Raw genomic sequence first — 16,313 nt, 5'->3', positions numbered from 1 at the left:
CTAAAAATAGACAAAAATTTACGTGGCTAAATCAAACAAAATGTAGATATGACCAAAGATTGTGTTTAATATGTTTAAATTAATTTTAATAGGGGTGAAGGGTGCACAGTTGGGAGCAAAGGATAACAATGTTTATTGTTTAGTCAGAGGAAAGAAAACATCAGTGCAAACCTCCCCACACGGCCCTCCCAACCTTTGACTCAACCTTGATCTCCATGAACACAGTACAGGCAGTCCCCGGGTTACGTACAAGATAGGGACTGTAGGTTTGTTCTTAAGTTGAATTTGTATGTAAGTCGGAACTGGTACATATTGTAGGGGAAACTCTAGCCAAACATTTCTCCAGAGCTCAGTTTTTATTCTCCCACACCTCACTTCCCTCAGTCCTTTATTCTCAAGCTGAGGTGTCTGCTGAGAAAAGCTGCTCCCTGGTCTGCTGGGGGGGTGCTAGCTTCGCATCTCCCTGGTCTGCTGGGGGGAAGCAGCTAGTGTGGGGTTGCCTCACCCCGTTTGTAAGAAGGGATCCGATGTAAGTCAGATCCATGTAACCCGGGGACTGCCTGTAGTTCATTCTTCATGACCCAATTCAATCCTTTGCTCCTCAAAGAATATTGCTCAGGGTGTATATGGGTGCCTACTGTGATGTAAAGTTGTGGGGCGAAGACCTTCGGCCATTAGAAGTTGCATTAAGAATATCATTTCATTTGGCCCCCAGCATCGTGGGCCTAATTGCAACCAATGATGTCAAAGTGAAAGTCACGCTATACCTGTTATCCACTCCCCATCCCATCTAGTCCACCAAGAAAAGTTTTTCCAAAGTATGTTATCATCATATATAATTCATTTTTATTTAAACAGAAACACACTAAATAGATGTCAATCTTTTCCTCCTGCCAGTATATGACCGCAACACCCATTAACTTCAGTGGAAGCTGTGCTAATATAGTTGAGGATGGAATTGAGTTTATGAAGCATCTTCGGCATGCCTAGTACAACCAAGCTGGCAACATATCCAAAGGCCTGATACTTGGGATCACATCCAGAATCAATTCTAATAAATAGCAGGAATAAGATAGGCTGCTTTGCGAGGTGGGCTGGCCGTAACAGAGAAGACATCAAATCAAAGCCCGTTCTGTCAGATTCTGGTCACTAATCAGGTGGAAATTAATAATCCCATAGTACTTTATAAACTTAACCTCCGTGTGCCGGCCCACATTCACTTAATTAACACGAGATTTGATGTCCAAGGCTCTGTGTGTGTGCTGAGCACTGCGTGGTTTTTGGATTTGCCTACACAAATCACTGTATTGTTATTATTAGTTGAAAACTCATCCACTTTTCTTGCAAAAAGAAAACATATGTTGTGTTGGGTGTTTCAAAAAACAAACTGTCTTTCTATCCTGGGAAAAACCTATGTGAGGCCAGGAGCCAAAGAAAACTGAAAATAGTTAATAAAAAACAGCTGTGGTGAATCTCATATCCCTTCCCAATCCCAATGCTGAAACTAAACGTTCCCTTCTTGAGGTTTACTTTGTCTTTCTCAAGGTCCCTTAAATCTTTGGATGGCACAGAATTGTGAGATGGAGTTTTATTGCTCTTAAGCATTCAGCATCAAGAACGAATTAATTAATAGATGGTTGGTCACGTATGTTATGGTGTCTTTTAAGTTACTTGAAGAACCCCACACAAAGCACCAGTAAAAACAAAATATCAGACTAAATGGATCATTTGTTTGCTCTAATGTGCCAACTATTATGGGTCATGTTCAATAAGACTATCAGAGAATAGTCCTCATGTAAACATGTAAACCTATGTATCTCTGTCATCTTCTGGTGAGTTTGTGTTACAGTCTTCTCTCTATGCTGATCTGCAGAGGACATGAATCTGTGAAAGCCCCAGCTAATGAACTTAAGCTCCAACTGCAGCAGCTCATGCTTTTAGCTCTGGAGAGCATTGGCCAAGATGGTAGCTAGATATGCTGTTTGATTCTTTCTGGATCACTGTAACTCCATTCTTAGTACAGAGCAGCCATCTGCAAACTTTTGAGAGCTGCAGTCCACACCTTAAGGTGGAGGAACATGGGACACAGATAAGGGGGCTGAGTCTCAGGCTACAGCTGGGTGTGAGTTTGGGGCCAGAACAGCTCCACTCCAGGCCTCAAACCAGGAAAGGTGACATAGCCAGTAGCCATGGCTTATGAGACACCAGGAGCAGAGCCATGCTAAGAATCAGGAAAGGGACAGGCTGGAAGCCAGGGATGCAGGTAGGAGCAAGACCTGGGCAGAGTTGGGAGTAGGGAGGGGCTGAGTGGTGCTACTTTCCCACTTCCCATGGGGGATGGCCTGTGTTTGCCACATGCCCTTAGACATTCCTCCTTGCCCCTTAGGAGGACTTGCTCCACAGTTTAGGAACCTCTGGTTTGGAGTAAATGGAAGTAGTAATAAGGAGCTTACATAAGACAAAAAGGTATCTGGAGGTAAAGCCTAAGGGCAAAATGTGGGGAGAAGGGATTGGGATGAGACTTACGTCGTGTTCCTGGTTTTTAAGAAAGCCCCAGAAAAGATGCAAGCCTACATTATACACAGAACATCTTGAGTCTTATCAGAGCAGAGTGAGAGTATGTTCTTACAATCTGCCATGGTTAAATTTTGTTCTTCAACATATTTGTCTTTTTTGCACGAATAACAATTTTTGCATAGTCTTAGTATTTTTCTGTGCTATATGTGAAAGTAAATTTACATTCCTGCCCACCTGCATAACAGCCACTGTTTTTAAAAAATAATAATAAGGGATTTATAGTCTGAAACACATGCATACTTTTGACTGTGCATTCTCCCTTCTAACATCAATGAACCATCTGAATACAGGGGAAAAAGTGCACAATTTTAGGTCATTTGTGTTTCTATAAGGCTATTTTACCTACTCATCTAAAACCTGCTTACACATCAACTATTGTTCTTTATTTATGTTTACCTTGTCACCATTTCCTTCTCCTTATTAGAGGCATGTCCACCAGTGCTGAGAGGCCTGCTTGCTGCAGATAAGAAATATAGTCGATGATTTTTGAAATATTGATCGATTAAAGGGAGCACAACCTGAAATACATCAGAGAAAGACAGAAATGATCAGCTCACAGCTTCTTGTGCTGTGGCTCAGAATATTCATTTCACATCACAATTTCATGGCAGAAGGGATTTCTTCACATGTAATGTGTTTTTTAAATTCTGTTTCTCTTTAAATCCCCCCTTTTAAACAAGTATTTCAGATGTCAATCAAAAACATGCACTAAAGTAAATTTCTACTTTACTCCAGGAATTTGGTCCCTGAAATTTTAAGATGGATATGAAGGGGGAAATGTTATTTACTCTGGATCTCTTTGACATAGCTTAAAAAATCTAATCAAAAGAGGAGCCAGCCTGACAGCAGCTCCCTGCAATACTCCATCTCCAGCAAAAAGCTCTCCCCAACAAATAGCTTCTCCAATCATTCCCATTATTCCGCAAAATGTGCTTAACCATGGAGAGAGAGAGAGAGAGAGAAATTCCAACTCTTATTCCACCTGGGAATAATTTTGAAAGGAAAAGCCAACATGAGCTCCCCAGTGGATGAAATTGCAGATGGTGATGTATTGTGTGACAGTACTTTATAGAACAAAGACTGTAATTTACTGCTAGGGAGTCAGGGTCAGAGAATATTGCAACACCTGTCTACTTATTCATTTATGGATTGAAAAAGGCACCTTGAATGTGCACACACCAGGCAAGCTTATGTGTGTCAAAGGAATAAAAATAATTTCCTAATGTATAAAAGATAAATCCTTTTTGGCACAACCAGACATCAAGATAGTTTTAAAACAAGGAAAGAAAGAAGGAAGGTGACATTGGTAAATATCTAGCTATGTTTTCTCCAAGTATAGCTAACATTAACTGCATACAGATTACGTAACAGAGATACAGTCTATCTTCCTACATAACTAGGCTAAAACATTATAGGGAAAATGGTTATGTATACCAGGATGATATGTTGCATACTGAAAAGAAAGGCGATAAAGGGAATTTAAGAGAGAAAATATGTATTTTTTTCATAGATGTATTTCATATGATAGTATGTTCAAGTAGCTTTTCATTTGTCAACAATATAACAATAAAATTCAATACTCATTTAACATAGACAAATGCAAATATAACAAGAACATGCTTCTTAACAAGCAGTTCAATTTCTGCACTGAAAAGAGATAAGCAAAGATATACTGTACTTTGGCAAAGAACTTGATTTCTTGCTCATAAGGGAATTGTTCTCCTTTGCCTCTGCTGCCACCATCTGTGAGTAGGAAGAGTTTAAGATGAATACTGAATATATAAAATGACATGCGGTTCTCTATTTTAAAAATGCACACTTTAGAAGAAATAATTTGATTTACTTCTTTAGCACTGGGCTTTAAAGTGCTTCAGATAATATATATTAATTACGTAATGTGTTTTAAGACTGCATCATCAAATATAAAATAAATTATGAAAGAAGGTAAAACAAGGAGCCAAATCCTCAGGTGCTGTATATCAACGTAGCACCCTGGAGGCCAATGGAGCAGTCTGGTCAAGAATCTGGCACAATGTAGGGATGTAAGCAACTAATCGACTAGTCAACTATCCAATTAACAAAAGCTTACTGGATAGTCGACACACAAGTTGAATAGTTGCTTCCCCCACCTTTCTGCCTCTATCAGAAAGAGGTAGCAAGGTGGGGGATGAGGAGGGCATGCTGGGGTGAGCCGGTTTAAAAGCCGGTTCCCCCCAGCTCCGTGATAGGAGGCAGGGGCGCAGCGGTGGCATTCCACGTTTGAAATGTACAAAAGCCCAAGCAGGGGCTCTAGTGCATTTCAAAGATTGAAATGCCACTTGCAGCCCAGGACCAGCAGTCCTCCGCTGACCCCGAGCTCCATGAAAGCGTTTCCCCTTTGAAATGTACAAAAGCCCCAACAGAGGGTCTTGTGCATTTCAAAGATTGAAACGCCGCATGGAGCCCGAGGCCAGCAGGGAAGTTCCCCGCTGACCCCGGGCTCGATGCAGCGCTTCTGCTATGAAATGTACAAGAGCCCCAGCAGGGACTTAGAGTCCCCCGCAGGCCCTGGGCTTCACATGGCATTTCAAAGGGGAAGCACTTCATGGAGGTTGGGGCCAGCGGGAGACTCTAAGTTCCTGCTGGCCCAAAGCTCCATGCAGCATTGCCATCTTTGAAATGCACAAGACCCCCTGCTGGGGCTCTTGCTACATTTCAAAGCGGAAGTGCCCTTATTGACTCATCAAATAGTTGATGGAAATTCCATCGACTATTCAATTAGTTGATTAATCTAATTTTAACATCCCTAGCTCAATGTTATTATTTTGATAAAAGTTAGAAACATCTTAAAGACCATAATGATGTATATAAATAAAGCTAACGGTAATGAAAAAAGGCAATCCACGTAACCTTTAATTGACTTCTCAATTTCATATTAAAAAGTCAGAATTTAGGGCCCCTTCTTGATTTAGCCAACATTTTTGCCCATTTTAGAAGCCTGTTCTGGGAATTAATGATTTTTTTCTGTTAAAGGGCTATGCTTAGGACAAGAGTAGCTAGAAAGTAAATTTGACTATGTTCCACTTTCTGATCTAACACTCATCGGACTAAATTGTTGTTGTTGTTGTTCTCTTCTTCATTAGCAGTGCCCAGTATGATGCACACTGAGCGTAAGTACAGAGAAAAAAAAGATTAAGTAGAGAAAAAAATCTCTCTCTTAAATCATGTTACTGAATTCTATAGAAAGAATTAAAGTTAGATTAGTGAAGCTCAATACCTCAAAAGAGTAATTATATATATGAACTACAAAGATTATAATTAAACCAGCTTTCCCCTGTAATTTACAGAACTATTGGATTTAGATTGCATGGTTATGAATTTTCTATCTAAAGAATGCAATTAATTAAGAGAAGTACTCACTAGAGAGTAAACTACTTCAATTGCCACACTACAATGAAACTCAGATACCATTTGATAAACAAATCTGTTGCAATCTGCAAAATCCTGCAAAGCAATTAGTGGTAGACACATGTCCAAGTGAAGCAAAAAAAAACCAGTAAGTTTTTCTACCCCATTTGTTCTGCAAAGCAAAAGGGAAATAAATCATTCTGTATTTCAAAGAGTTTGAAACATTTACCTTGATCAAACGAACAACGATGGTTCATTGCACAGAAATAAAACACGGGCTGTTTTAGAAGGATCTGATCAGGTAAGAATCTTCCTCACATCAAGAGCCCAGGAAATTGAAAAAATTAAACCAGGGGCTTTGATGTTGCCCAACCAGGCAAATTATACTCACCAGGAGTGAAACTTGTGATCATTTAAGAAGTTTGAACCCTTTAAAAAGGTCATTACTGTGTGCTTTCACACACACTCAGGATTGGACTGCATCTTATAGGATCTGGCTTGTATAGGGAGCACTGAAAAAACTTCACTGTCCTAGTGGAAGCACAGTTCCTCCCAGTCCTCATCTAATGAAGCATTTTTCATCCAATTTCCCCAAACAGCATGGTATAGCTAAGCTGAGAGAAGAAATGATGGGAGCACTAGTAGACACAAGGTATCTGTGGGTCTCTGATATTTTCAACTACTCTGAATGTGGTTAGGCCACACAGCAGTCAAAATGCCAGTAGCTACTAGCCTGATGGAACTGTGCTGGTGGTATATCAACAGGAAATTTGGAGAAAAACACTCGTGCAATGAGGATGAATGGACGCAAGGGCACTAGCCTAGGATATGAGAGATCTGGGTGCAGTTCTCTGTTCTGCCACAGGGCTTCCTGGATGACCTTGGGCAAATCATTTAATCTCCCAGGTTCCCATCTGAAAAACAGGGTCTATCTCACAGGCACATTATGAAGATAATGCTAGAGCTAGACAGTGAGGGATTATATATTATGGAGATAGGGGCCATCAAAGTACCTAATCTAGATAAGTAGATAGTCTTATTGCTCTTGGGGTGAGCAAGAGGAGTGCCGAGGAGACGTCTCATGAGAGGATACAACATGTGCTCTCCCAAATAGATGTCCTGAAATGGGCAGAACTAGTTTCACTCTCCCGCTCTACAGACTTGCATAGAAATCTCTATCTAGGATCAAATTCACCTGTCAACTAAATGGCTCAAGTGAAATCACTGAGACTCATTAGTTTCCAAGGGCTTGTCTACACAGTCCTGCAGTGCAGACTATGGGGACTGCAGCATGTACTAGCCTGCAGCAGAGTCACTCTTCTGTGGGGACTCTGTGGTCACATACCAAAAGGCAGCTAGTTTGAATTAACATATCGCTGTTTAACTAGGACTACATTAACACAAAAGAGATACCTTTTAGTTTGTCCCCACAACAACGGAGTTACTGCATAGCACACTAGTGTTCATTATCATCCACATCCCATATCTTATCAATGTGTAGACAAAGCCAAAATGTGAATGTCACACTCCCGATTAGAAATGCATATCTCTCTGTCCACTAATGGAAATCGATTCCATAGAGGTGCATCTCTAATCGGTCAATATTTATGTAATGTTCATCTTTCATTTACATTTTGCAAAAACTACCATGACTTCTTTTTCTGCTTAAATAGTGTCAAACCTTTATTTTCCTGGAAAAACTTGAAAAACAACTAATAGTCTAGCAGCACCTTAAAGACTAACAAAACATGTAGATGGTATTGTGAGCTTTTGTGGGTATCGTGAGCTTTTTGTACACACAAAAGCTCATACCATCTACATGTTTTGTTAGTCTTTAAGGTGCTGCTAGACTATTTGTTGTTTTTCACAATTTTCCAGTTACAGACTAACTTGGCTACCCCTCTGAAGCTTTATTTTCCTGTTGGCATAACACCATCTTGCTGGAAAGGCACACCTAGATGAGCTCTCTCTCTTCAATAGCATTTCTAGGGTTATGCATACATGACTGGACACTCAAACCCTGTGCTCAGCCTCAGAAAATGCTTGGGGGAGGAGGGGAGGAAGGACATTCTTTTCATAAGCTCCTGGATATACCAGAAGTCACTGTGCACAGATTCTACTGCCAGTAGAACTTACATGGCAGAGCAGGTGCCTACCTTGATTTCCTCCTTTAAAAGTAGATTACACATGTTGAAAATATACAGAACAAGCAAAAACATGCACTTTTGAGGGGTAGCATGCTTATTCGTAAAAGCAGAGAACTAGAGTTTTGTGAACTGCTTATAACAGGGGTGGCCAACCTGCGGCTCATGAGCCACATGCGACTCTTCAAAAAAAATTACAGCTCCTGGACATGCACCTCAGAAAGGAGCAGTGTGTTTCTGTCTGAAATAGACAGATCCAGAGTCGCGGCGTCTCGTGCAGACTTCAAAATGGCTGCCTTAAAAGGGCAATGCCTGCTCTGCTCTTAAAAGAGCAGCAGCCAGGGCCTTTTCCTTTTTTTGTTTTGTTTTTGTTCAACAACTTTTTCCCCTCGGCTCTTCACGCTGCATCCACCACTATTTTGGCTCTGTCTAACAGTTGGCCACCCCTGGCTTATAGTTAATCTTGAATGACTTGGACAACATTTGGGTCTGAGATTCACTGTGTTTTGTGAATTAAGGAGAGGAAATGAAATCGTATGGAAATTGTAAATTCTTCACCGCAAATGGTGAGCCCTCTCTCCCTCTCACCAATCACTGGTTCCCTTTAGGCTAGCCCTAGAAGTCCCTCCTGGTGTCTTCAATGAGGCCATGATGCCCCTCCCTCTCCCACTGCCTGCCAAATGAATCTTCTCTGGGTTATATCAGAGACTGCTAAGTAGAGCCTGTACATCTCTCTTATATCCAAGGTAATAGGATGTAGCAGAGATTTTTCTGAGGGAGTGTCCAACTAGTGTCCCAGGAAGATGGGGCCATCAGTTTCAGTGGGCAGCTGGAGTCACACGGAGTTGTAAGAAAGATGTTCAAGGGCAGGAAGAATAAGAAAATGGGATCTTCTCTAATAGGTTTGAATCTGAAGTGATTGGTTTGTGGCCACCCACTGCACAAAACTATCCAGAATACAGAATATCCCCACAAACCGAAAGCTGCAGTGTTTTTACTGCTTTATCTATGGTGTCAGGAGACTTAGTTTGTATTCCTCACTACAACTCTGATTCTCTATGACTCTGGACCATGCTGTTATAGTAGTAGTAGTAGCAGAAATCTTAAAGATGACGATTTAAATTATGTAATTTATCATACAGGTAGGCTGGGTGCCTTTTGTCTCAAGCCTATATCTAAGGAGTGACTAGGTGAGTTTGAAATGACTACCCCACAGATATTATGTTAAATCAATGTATACAATGCTAAATTCTACTATAGCCACACCTTCCAAAAACACAATTATTAGCATCCTTCAGAAAAAAGACCATCCATCCTAAGAATATGGTATTTTTGGAAACTGTACATTTGTGTTTAAATTTTTCAATGCAAATTTCATTGGTTCAGAATATTTAGTAAAAATGTAAGTAAGTACTATACCAAACTCCAGAATGTACTGATGAGCTTCATCCACATATCTTATCAGCTGCTGAAGGAAACTGTAAGCAAAACGTTTCTCAATGGAAGGGGTGTCTAACTCCAGGTCCTTTAATCCTCTGAAATAACAAAAAATACATTTCCCACACAATGAAGGATGACCCAATGCAGTCTTAATTCACCGAATAGCCTAAAAGCTACCAACTCTAGACTTCTCAACTGTCTGTTAGTATGAGAAACATTTGTTATTTGGAGCCACATTTTTTGCCCTCACACACTAATTTGTCTTATTTATACCTTTACTGATACTTTAGCTGATGGCACAAAAATACAGATTTATCAATAAGGCTTAAGGAAAAAGATAGTTTTGCGGAAGATATTGATCCCATATTTTAAGCTTCTTTCTCAATCAGTTATGTGTTATCTTATATTTCCCCCAAGCTTTGCCCTTCCAGGATGAGTAATTTTGAAGCTACCAAAATATCCAGATTCATAGAAAAAACATTCAGTAGTAACAGCAGATTGAAACTCAAGTTTTATTTAACCTATTTCATAATTTTTTTGTCAAATTGGCACTAAAAAGTCAGGAGTTCATTCTTAAGTTAAAATCATAGACTAAAGTGTTCGTAACTGGATATCTGAGGTTAGATACCCACATCCCTATTTATATCTTGGCTGTTAGACACAAAACAAATCTTGAATATTGGCAGAGGATTAAAGTAGATAACCCTTTAAGCCCCTTCTAACCCTAAGATTCTGGTAGCTAAATGACACCCTTAGTTTTCAGAGAGAATTAAGTGAAAAGGGCCTCTGAAGATTAGGTTCTTTTATTGAATTAAGATGCCCCATCATCCAATTTTGAATTTTTTTTACCTTTGACCATACTATACAGTACACGAGTACTTTCCTATGATTGTTAACAAAAATGTAGCAGTAAATTTTATTTAAAATGCCATATATTGAGCTACAATCAAATTTGAATTTTAAATGCCTCTCCTCATCTCAGTAAAAAGAAGTTTGGTTGGATCAGCAGGGAATGGCTAACTCCGAGAATGGAAAAAGGAGAGCTCATGCTGGAATGTGTCTCAAGGAGGGTGAAAAGTGTCTCTGCCTCTCAACCAGGGTCAATGAGGGGAGGTGACCAGCTCTCACAACACACCCCATCTTCTTAGGTATGCAGACTGCTATTTCTGCAAAAACAAACTATAGATGAGAAAAATGTGGCAGTGTATGAAATGAAAAAGTGCAGGGGAGCTTAGAGATGCAGCCACTACGGACAATTCTAACTCCCATATGCCCTCAGAAGGAGGAGAGGCAGGGCACCCTGCACACTACGAGTTAGGGACTGGGCAGCAGTCGTGACAGCTAGAGCAAAGGCCAGCCATGAGGGAAGAGGCAGATGATCAGCAATAGCAGCTGGGGATGTGTAGACACAACCTAGTGGAAGCATGGATCAGTTTATAGGCCACCTCCAAGCCACAGAGGGGATCTCACCAGGCCTTCCTAGAGGCAAAGAGAGTCCTGACCAGCTGAAACAATGGGCAGAAATAATTCCATGGTACCAGGAGGGGCAGAATTTCAAGCTTGAGGTTTCCCCCACCCCCAGGATAAGACATCTCCAGGGGAGTGGAAGGGGGTTGGAAGTCCTCCCCAAGTGCGGAATAAAGAGTAGAAATCAGATGGAGCAGGGGAAATCAATGGAGCTGACAGTACTTAAATACAGGGGAGTATTCTATGAGCACTGAGTAACTGGTACCGACTACCTACCAGAATCTCTCAGTATACAGGGATTAAAATTCTGCCTGGGTCCTATCTAATAAGGATTGGGGAAAGCTTCTCTTTCTACTCCCCAACTGTCCTTATCATGTATTCACGTAAGGGCCAAGCAGAATCTTTCCGTCATTAACTTTTTTTTTTAACCTTAAGCTTACCACCAATTTTAGATCAGAGGTAGGCTACTGATCCACAGAAAAATCAGTTGGGGGCCACACGAGTAAAAACAAAAAACAAAAAACAAACAAAAAAACCTCTTACTACTCATTTGTTCTCCAAAGCAAAAAACAAAACAAAAAAACCCCAAGAAAATAAACAAAACAAAAAACCCCACTCCTCACTCATTTAACTCAGTGCAAGGATCTAAATCCTCATTTATAAAATAAAATAATATAAAAGAATCTAAATATAAAATGTAGATCCTTTTATATTAAACAAGATATTGAAGAGCTTTAATTATTAGCTTTGAAGTAAATTCAGTATTGGTTGTGAATTTACCTAGATACAGCATATCCATTGATCTGTAGAAACTTGAGAATATCCTGTGCTTTCTCTCGGTCTTTGGCTTTCTCTTTGGCTGTCAGCGTATCATAGGGAACCAGCAGAGGGTGGTTGCCTCCCCCTACTACAAAATGTCAAGAAAATGACAAAATAGTTAGAAGACACATGGTGAGATGGCACATTCTTGTTTGTAGCAAACCTGTGATTCCATGTGGTGCTTTCTATGGCACTGTAATACAGCAAGTAAAATATGTGATAGGCTCCTCTTTACTCTAAGGGCTCATCTAGACTACGCGAAACAGTGAAAAGAGGAATTTGCATATCTTCTTCCGATCGTACTTTCAAAAGCAGAGCTTTCAAAAGCGAACGTAGTTTAGACGCAGATTTTGCATATCCTCTTACAACTGTTCTGTGTAGTCTAGCTGAGCCCTAAGGTACCAATATGCTTATGCTTATTCTATATTATAATATGCTTTTCTATTTTGTTTTGTTTTTCCACACAATGTCTCAGAATTATATTTAAAGACCTGACTACATACATATTTGTAAGTTAGTCAAATGTTCCCAAGACTTGCAAATGTTATGGTAGCCAGAAGCATCAATATCCTTGATAAAAATAAATTCCTGTAAGGAAAAAGTACTTAAAAAGTTACAACTATGACTTGCTATTTCGCCACTGATCACACTTCACAGCACATCACCACTCCCTCAGTGCTAAAATTGGTTAACTGGTTAAAGCTAAGATTCAATTCTTTTAAGCTAGCTCCCAGGGTGCACTGGCTCCCGCTTGCCACCCTGCTCCCAGGGAGCGGGCTGCTACTCTGCGCTGCTGCCTATAATACAGAGGCAGCAGTACCGGGCAGCAGGTGGCTCTCCGATAGCTTGTATGTGCCAGCTTTTAAACTGGCTCCCCATGTGTACCAGTTGCCACCGACCACCCCACGCTGTTGATTCTGATACAGAGGCAGCAGTGTGTGGTGGCAGGTGGCTCCCCAAAACCGGACTGGTAGCTGGGTGTGGCGATCCAGCCATTTGGGTAACTGATTTAAATGTCTATGCTCTTACACCCCGAGTCTCTATCTAATTTAATTTTTTTTCAATTAACAATTTACATTACTCTAACTTGGGTGAGATGTTACAAATTGTGTATGAAATGGATCAAGAATATGATTGGGTAAAGTGCTCAACAAAATTAGCAATTTAAAGACTCTCAGAAGAAAACAAAAACTACAGCTTTCTGGAATCGCACATTTTCCTTCTGCAAAACAAGCAACCACACAAATATTGCCACACATCAAAAAGATTCATATTTCATAGTTAATTAAAGACAGTGGAAAGATCCACATGTACATGGGAGAAAACTCTTAACAAGAATATTATTGTACTGAATATACTTGACCATTAGGTGACAGCAGAGGATCATAATTTGAACAATCTTTCCACAAAAATAATTTTAAAACTAAACAAGGTAATAAAAATATGTATGTACATGACCTGTATCAGACATCTACATAATTATTCTGCAATTTTCATCTTTGGGAAGTTACATATATTCACTATACCACAAAAAGGCAAACACACTGGAAAATCATAACCATTTTTTGCCTGACAAACCAATCCCCACTTCTTACCAAGTAGCACCCAGAGTGAAACTTCTCTTCTATTCATCATAACTACCTGCAACAGTTAAAAAAAAGCAACAACCCTTCTTCTTGCTGCTATTCTTTCTTGTAAACCCCTTTATTTAATGAGCATGCAGAGAAACATCTCTGCCTTAGCAGGTGACAAATACACCTCCCTGTTCCAAATGTCTAATATTCTTGCAACATACTCTAACATGCCCTCCCTCCCCAAACTGGCTACTTAAGTTAGATACAATTTATTTTAAAAAATCATGAAGAAACTGAAATGAAGGGAAACATAACTAAAGATTTGAAAATTCACTCTCATTCATCCAACACAAGGGTCATCGAGATACGGTATTACTGCTCAGTAATTTTAAGGCTTCATATACACATCCATAGACAACACTTTCTATATAGGGACAAATTCTGCCTTCAGTTATACCCACACGACTCCAGTGAAGGCAGTAGAATTCAATCTGGCAAATAGCCAATAACTTCAGCACTCTATTTGAAATACGAGTATAGTTGCACCAAGCCATCAGTAAAATATTAACTACCACTATACAGTAAACAGAAAATTAGATAAAAAGGGGAAAAACCCATATTTGCTCTTTGTCTTGACATCTTTGGATGAGGAAAACAACCTACATTCCAGTTAGTGAAATTTACTGTGCAATCACAATTTTTTCCATGTAGAAATTAAATGATAAAATCTACAGAATAAAATGTTAGCATTAAAACAGAACAATAATCAAATAAATAATCAAATAATCAAATAAATAAATTAACAAACAAACAAAACAAATCTTTACTTTATCACAGAAGAAAACATAACAGGTAACATTATCATGTATGGTAATATTTGCCCAACTGGACCAGAAAAGATTAGACAGAGTACACTATTTTCCTTGTGAAGCCAAGGTCTTAATCTAGGACTAATCACGTTTGTCAATTTAATGTGTAATGAATATAATTCTTGATTAATACACTGCTGTATAACTTGGCAATATGTAAAACAATGTGAATGAAATCTATTTCTTATGACCAAGTGACTGGTGTTGTAAGTTAAATAAATAAAAGGAATCCAAATGGGACACAACAATCAAGACTTTAGTTAAACAAACCTTGTCCTTTCTTTTTCCTTACTGAATTAGTCTGTAACTTCTCTCTCTCACTCTATATTTATATGATGCCTCTTCTGGACATTCAGAAATAATAATGATAATAAACTAATTTAAAAACTATGAATACGTGTTTTGTCTTGATTTCTGATTTTTGGATCAATTTTAAACCAATGGTTTTCTTTTTTAATTTGCTTTTCTTTAACACCGCATCACAAACACATAAGCTAAGTTAGTCACTCTGATCTTAAAATACTTTAAAAAAAAAAAAAAAAAAAAAGTAAGCAAACAAAAAGCCCAGATCATTACCTTTCGCTTCCAGTTCCATTTTCTTTTTCTTTGCCCATATGTTATGGTAGTTTTCAGCCATCATTTCAGCCATCGCCTTAAGGAAAAGGAGAACTTAATGATTTATGTGACAATGACTCACTTTCAAGAAAGATAATTACAGCTATTTAATATCCAGATCTTGCAATGGTACTGTAATGTAGGCAGTAATCAAAAGTGCATTTAAGTGTCCAACTGCAAACTATCATTAGTATTGATAAAAGTCAAACTGACTCATCTGGAACTCATCCCTGAAACCAGTTCAGTTATTTATTCTGTATTGAATTTGTCATCAAACCTTGCACAAAGACCAAATTAACCAGTTTTGTATGAAGGACTATATCAGGCTGAGGGTAAATTCTATCCCCCAAGCTAAAGGTAGGCACGGAGAAGCTCTCGAGTCCCTATGGTCCTGTGGTTCCAGCAGTTAATCTGTAGTGGTTCAGCAACAACTTTGTACCCTTTCATGTTTGTTTCTATTCACTGGATCAAGTTAATTGTGGACCTACTGTCACAATCACAATTTCACTTCTCATCCCTATTAGAGGACTGGAAAGCTCACAACTAGGCTTTACCCTTAGACAATTCTGTACCTCTGATCTGAGGAAACTCTGCCCTGGTTTTAATGCTCATTTTTTCAAGTATGCCTTGCTTAATGCTGTTTGGGTTCCACATTTTTCAGCAGGAATATGAGCTATAGTTGGGCTGTCTGGGCAGGCTATGCATGTGACCATTACAAGGCATATGCATAACTTGATAAATATGGGATGGGGTTAACTGCTTCTACGTGTCTAGAGGTGACAGACTATGAACAGAGAAAACGACTTGTCTGCCAGCATCTGGTACACCTTGCCAGTCCACCCAGTAGGGAGTGAGATTGTTTACCACTTCCTGCTCTGTAGCCTACAAGCTTTCATATTGACTCCCCGCCCCAGCACAGCAGGGAGACAGGAGCAAAGCCGCAGAGGCTGCGGGACCTCTGTGCCTCCACGGCTTTGCTCGGGTCTCCCTGGTCTGCTGGGAGTACCAGGCTTTTGTTGCGGGATGCCTGGGGTAGAGCAGCTGGGGAGCTGCCGGGTTGGTCCTGCAGGGACCTACCCGGCAGTGCCCCAGCTGTTCTGTCCCAAGAGTCCAGATTCAGCCGCTGTTGAAACTGATCAGCTGCTGATTCCAGGAAGCCGTGGGCAGAGCAACTCTGCCTAGGGCTTCCTGCAGTCAGCCGCCGATCAGTTTCAGCAGCGGCTGAATCTGGAGCCAGTTCCGACTTAGATACAAATTCAACTTAAGAACAAACCTATAGTCCCTATCTTGTACGTAACCCAGGGACTGCCTGTATAGGAAAAAATGGCTTGCTGGGTACATTGCTGAACCTTCACAGGACAAAAAAAAATAATAATAATATTTTACACATATTTAATTTGATTAAAAAAAATCCAAACACC

The 16,313-nt window shown here is 39.8% G+C and overlaps 1 protein-coding gene across 1 annotated transcript in view; it reads right to left on the bottom strand.

Annotated features, from left to right (window-relative positions):
• Nucleotides 1-16,313, bottom strand: part of RYR2 (ryanodine receptor 2) — a 646,972-nt gene that overhangs the window by 155,176 nt on the left and 475,483 nt on the right. Inside the window, exons 58-62 of the mRNA XM_089777369.1 lie at nt 14,854-14,929; nt 11,796-11,922; nt 9,528-9,643; nt 4,256-4,320; nt 2,974-3,095 (exon numbers count right to left, since the gene is read on the bottom strand). Of these exons, the coding sequence (XP_089633495.1) occupies nt 2,974-3,095; nt 4,256-4,320; nt 9,528-9,643; nt 11,796-11,922; nt 14,854-14,929 (506 nt within the window). The remainder of the gene's footprint in view (nt 1-2,973; nt 3,096-4,255; nt 4,321-9,527; nt 9,644-11,795; nt 11,923-14,853; nt 14,930-16,313) is intronic.

The sequence above is a fragment of the Pelodiscus sinensis genome, chromosome 3, assembly GCF_052426305.1.
Source record: "Pelodiscus sinensis isolate ZL-2025 chromosome 3, ASM5242630v1, whole genome shotgun sequence".
NCBI classification, from domain to species: Eukaryota; Metazoa; Chordata; order Testudines; family Trionychidae; genus Pelodiscus; species Pelodiscus sinensis.
The sequence above is the reverse complement of the archived record's forward strand: the minus strand, read 5'-3'. Positions and strand labels throughout refer to the sequence as shown.